Below are 5,241 nucleotides of genomic sequence, written 5' to 3'. Positions count from 1 at the left end.
CGAGATTACCATAGTTCGAGGCCAAGCGGCATGGCTGGTTAAAAATAACCACTGACTGACCGGGCCACTAGGAAAAACATGGAAAAATGCGCACTCATAAATAAATTACGTCCTACAAATATTTTGAAAACATGACTGAATGAAGACGAACAAGGGGGGAAACGATATTAGAGGTTGTGTCAGGGTGTTTTTTCTTGCTTGTTTTGACTGCAACTAAACACCTGTGGTCAGATGACAGACCTCAAGATGATTCCAGAAGCCTTTCTTACCAATTTTCCCTTTCCTGTAAGTCACACGCTCATCGTTGTTGTTGTTGTGTACACACAGTCATTACTTCTGCTCGTAGAGCTGCTGAGGTATGAAGCAGAGCACGGCGGCCCTGCATGGTTGATACCGCTGGCTTCATGGTGCTACATTTCACACAAAGCTGTGGCGGAGACACATGACTCATTCAACTGCCCTCAAACTCTTGAAATTAATCAAGAGGTCTCATCCATCACAACACAGCAGCATAACACAGCGCTGTCATGTTATTACTAAAGGCTTTTACTGTTAACAACAAAAAGATCCCCCAACTGTAGGCTTGCGCTAAAACTCAAAGGGAGAGCAGAGAGTGAAAGTGTGAGGCTAGGGTCAAATGCCCCTTTTCTGTACCATAATCACAACACAACAGTGATTCACTGCACACTTATTGCATTCCATTTGGATACCTAATCAAGTTAAAGTCAGGGCACTTCAGCATCGGATCTTGCCCATTTCCCTAAAAGCCTGAATAAAACACACTGCGATAGCATCTAATTACACCGATGGGAGGGCGTCCTCTTGCAGGTCCTTGCTGACACCTCTCAGGTTTACAACACCTGTGGGGCAGCCCAGGGGAGGGACTGCAGACTGGCAGACTGAACAGCACACCTCCACACAGCTGAAGAACAGACACTTCTCCTGCCTGTCTGCCCCAATACAAACTCAGTTAAAGTGACATGGAACACAGTTGGTAATCCTATCAACCGAACTGGGGTTTACCCCCCACAGGTACCTATTGTTATAACAACAACAACAACAACAACAACAACAACAGAGGGGAATTTACAAGTTTTTGTAAATACAATTATTCTAAATTACACAGGAAAACTGAGACAAATTATTTTCAAGAAAACATATCAAAACAGGTGTGAAGACCCATGGCTAATGGAGTGTGTGGGGGGGACAACAAATCAGAACTAGCATGAAGTAGGTCAATGTTTAAAGGATTAACCAAGGATAGTGGGGTTTTTTTACTTAGGCCTATCTATGCAGCATTATGATCACATGTTTCATGCTGGGGAGGTAATTTTCAAGGCACATACTCAGTGTTGTGATGAAGGCCTAAGCATTAGGCTATCAAGTCACCTGATAGATTCCTAAAATGCAGAGTTGTGTTTCAGCCCTTGAACGCAAGGTCAACAGTTTATGATAATAATACAGTCACATCAACCTCAAGTCAACATCATCCCAGCATTCTTGTAAATATATCTTCATAGTTCAGATCACTCAATTAGGATATACACTGTAAGCAAAGCAATGCATCTGTGTGTAACAGCGGAAGCCAAAACAAAATACACCTCAAACTTCAGATTGACGGCAGTAGACATGAGGACGTGTTAGGAATGTAAAATGACTTTTAGCCTGCCCTTACCTCCAGACACTCCAAGCTGACGAAGCTAGCGATAGCAAATCCATCGATTATATCCTCTTCTTGAGAGCTGGACTCGCGTCTCTTTCGACGAGGGGGGCGCGCGGCTCTGGCTGAAGATGTGGAATGGGAATGGGGGGCTTTTTTCCCATTCTGAGAGGCATGATCCATTCCAGGAGTTTGCTCCCTGTCTGAGCAAGACGAAGGGCTCTGATTGCGGGCATCCCTGCCAGCAGAATCCCGTCTCCGTCCCCTCTCACGCTGGGAACGCGATCTCCGACTCTGCTTCAATTTCCCATCCATTTTACAATCGTTGCAATAAAAAATCTCACCAGATCACAAAGCGTCGGCTGTTCGGATCCCTTGTGGGACTATTAAGGTTAACGTTACGAACTTACAGTAGGCTATGTACATATGCGCGTATAAATAAAAACGGACAATCTACAGAATGACCTTGGATAAATAGCTCCCTAAAATAATAAACAAACAAATGTTCAACTGCTCCATGAAGACGAAGAGGCGATAAATCTTGCCCGTATTTTCGAGATCTAGCGCTAAAACATCGAAGTGCTCTTCATTTAAACAGGTGCAAATCTGATATATAGTTGCAATACATGCATTTCACTTGGTTTGCAACTTTGTTGCATTGGTGGAGCACATTAATATCTGCATACTGCAGACAAGGCAGAGAAATCATGTCGCTGGCCCATGTTTTCCACCACCCTATTCATGACCCACTGTCAAAAAGCGAATCTAAAAATACACGTCTTTACAACAAGCTACGTGCTTGACAGTAAAATATCAAATGGTTCATTCGTGAATTAAGCACATAATAAATGCAAGTTTTCAGAAATAACTATCTCATTCTGCTAAGTTTCACCGTAAGACCAGTAGGCGACCAGACGAAGCGAGGTAAGGTTTTCTCCCAAGTCTTCAGCTACCTGAACGCAATAGCCTATTTTCCAAATGATCCTCCGTTCACTTCACGGTACAATCCTCCACACTGTGATCAAACCCCATGTACCAGCCAACAAGGAAAAGAAAGCAACGGCTACATCCAGGGCCGTGTAAGTTTTAAATATCCATTCCTGTACACCGTCCGTGCTTCCTTTGCTGTTCGTGATACATCGTCTATTTCCTTCCCAGAAAAGGCAAAGCTTTGATGAGTAGCTTTAAAGACACAGGAATGATTAAAATCTGCTCTCCCTTCTTTTCCCCTCCATCTGAAATTGGAGAGAGTGCAGTAAATGCCCAGAGCCCAGATAACTGACGTACTTCCGCCACCTCTGCAATTGCCAAAGGAAGTGAGCTAGTTTAGACATAGTTCTAAATTACTCAGACGAACTTATTTTGTCGCATAGAATGACACGGACGTTATTTTAGTGTTAATGGTGCCAGCCGCCAAAGCCATTGCGTTTACGCCTGTCTATTTGGGCGTTCTGACGTCCTGCTGTCATCGAATGGTGGTCTGCAGCCGAGCTGTCAGCAGGCTGTCACTCGCCAAATGCGCATCAGTTCAATCTTCCCTGTAACAGTCATGTCCACATGAGCACAAATCACCGATTTAATGTGTTGTTTTGTGGTCTGATAGTGTTGCTTAAAGGGATATTCCGCCATTTTTGGAAATACGCTCATTTTCCACCTCCCCTCGAGCAAAACAATCGATATTTACCTTGTTCCCGTTCATCCAGCCATTCTGTGAGTCTGGCGATACAACTTTTAGCTTCAGCCTAGCATAGATCACTGAATCGGATTAGACCATTAGCTTCTCGCCTGCTAGCTTCATGTTTAAAAGTGACTAAGATTTCTGATAATTTTCCCATTTAAAACGTGTCTCCTCTCAAGTTAGAAAGTGCAATAAGACCAACTGAAAATGAAACCTGCCGTTTTTCTAGGCTGATTTGACATGGAACTACACTCTCATCTGGCGTAATAATCAAGGCAACTTGCAAACGTACCATAGGCGCAGTGATATCGTACGCAGCATCTGAAAATAGTCCCCATAGACATCAAGCAGTAGTAGTGCCAGTAGCTGCAAGTTGCCTTGATTATTACGCCAGATGAGAATGTAGTTCCATGTCAAATCAGCCTAGAAAAACGGCAGGGTTAATTTTCAGTTGGTCTTATTGCACTTTCTAACTTGAGAGGACACACGTTTTAAATGGGAAAATTACCGGAAATATTAGTCACTTTTAAACATGAAGCTAGCAGGCGAGAAGCTAATGGTCTAATCCGATTCAATGATCTATGCTAGGCTGAAGCTAAAAGTTGTATCGCCAGACTCACAGAATGGCTGGATGAACGGGAACAAGGTAAATATCGATTGTTTTGCTCGAGGGAAGGTGGAAAATGAGCGTATTTCCACAAATGGCGGAATATCCCTTTAAGGAGTGCCGTCGGTTTGCTTGAATTACCATAGGCTGTAGCACACAGGGTGGGACTTGGAATGAACATAGGAAACTATAGCTCATGTCTTTCTCATGCTATATACCCTACCAATATAGTCATACTCACGATGTCATGGTAAAAGGTCCGTTACATCCCGCGAATGTCCCACAGTTTAGCCGTCATCTGATAGGCCTAGCCTATTATGTTGTTTAGAAAGTTGGAGAGTATTTGGCTTTTGACATACAAAAACCTTCACTTTTGTCTGTAGTGCAATGACACCTTGCCTTTCAGAATGTCCATTAGCTGAATTGTTAACATTACACAAGCATACATTAATATCTATTCTATTGATAGCAGAGCAGATTAATTCTAAGAATGACATGTTGACATACAGATTTGGTCAGATTATGTATTTTATATATAATTTGTTTTATAAAGCCTATACTGTATAGTGAGAAGATTAAAGAACAATTCCAGGAATAACTTTAAGTTACTGAAAATCCATGGGGTAACAACAAGACTCACATTTTCCACTATCACCAACAAAGCTCTCTCTCTCTCTCTCTCTCTCTCTCTCTCTCGCTTACACACCCAAGTACACCCTTTTTTGTCCCCCTCACTGTAAATAAGAACATCACATGTATAATGAGCGGCTCTCACCACAGCAAAGGACTGCACATCCGTTGTGAGACCTTAAGAGGCCTGAATAATTCAGCGAGGGATTTAATAGATTTCATGAATATTTGCAGGGAGCATTATAGCCGCATGAGGCTATAATGGTTGGGTGGGGGGCACCAGCTTACCTGGGGTTTCTCGTAACATGTTTAAATAACTGATATGTCTAATTAGCCCCCCCAGAAAATACGAAGATTATAATTTTAAAATGTTTAAAGAGATGTTTTGAAGTAGAGCAAAGAGGCTTTACTTGTGAATTTAATTTGTGGTGTTTGTCAAAGGCAAAGTGGTATACTGACTGTGGCTTTTATTTAAGATTAAGAACACAGAACAGAATATTTTATTTGATGTTTCTCTAATCAATCAGTCGTTCCTGTTTAAGACTGTTTAAGAAGTTCTTCATATCACCGAAATCTTTCTCAATTGTACAACACTAAACTGTTTGCATGTTGTATGCATGACATGCAAAGCTTTCAGTGGCAAGATTTATCATGAAAGACTTGCCT

The 5,241-nt window shown here is 42.1% G+C and overlaps 1 protein-coding gene across 7 annotated transcripts in view; it reads right to left on the bottom strand.

The window, feature by feature from the left end:
- The window catches only part of fbrsl1 (fibrosin-like 1), a 251,886-nt gene extending 248,973 nt beyond the window's left edge, over positions 1-2,913 (bottom strand). For 4 of the 7 annotated variants that reach the window (XM_062543054.1, XM_062543055.1, XM_062543056.1 and 1 more), the window contains exon 1: positions 1,676-2,913. In XM_062543054.1, the coding sequence (XP_062399038.1) occupies positions 1,676-1,975 (300 nt within the window). In that variant the 5' untranslated portion in view covers positions 1,976-2,913. The remainder of the gene's footprint in view (positions 1-1,675) is intronic. The other 3 variants (XM_062543059.1, XM_062543058.1, XM_062543060.1) reach the window with 1 other exon arrangement.
- Between the last annotated feature and the right edge of the window lie 2,328 nt (positions 2,914-5,241).

The sequence above is a fragment of the Sardina pilchardus genome, chromosome 8 (assembly GCF_963854185.1).
Source record: "Sardina pilchardus chromosome 8, fSarPil1.1, whole genome shotgun sequence".
In the NCBI taxonomy this organism is placed as follows: domain Eukaryota; kingdom Metazoa; phylum Chordata; class Actinopteri; order Clupeiformes; family Clupeidae; genus Sardina; species Sardina pilchardus.
The sequence above is the reverse complement of the archived record's forward strand: the minus strand, read 5'-3'. Positions and strand labels throughout refer to the sequence as shown.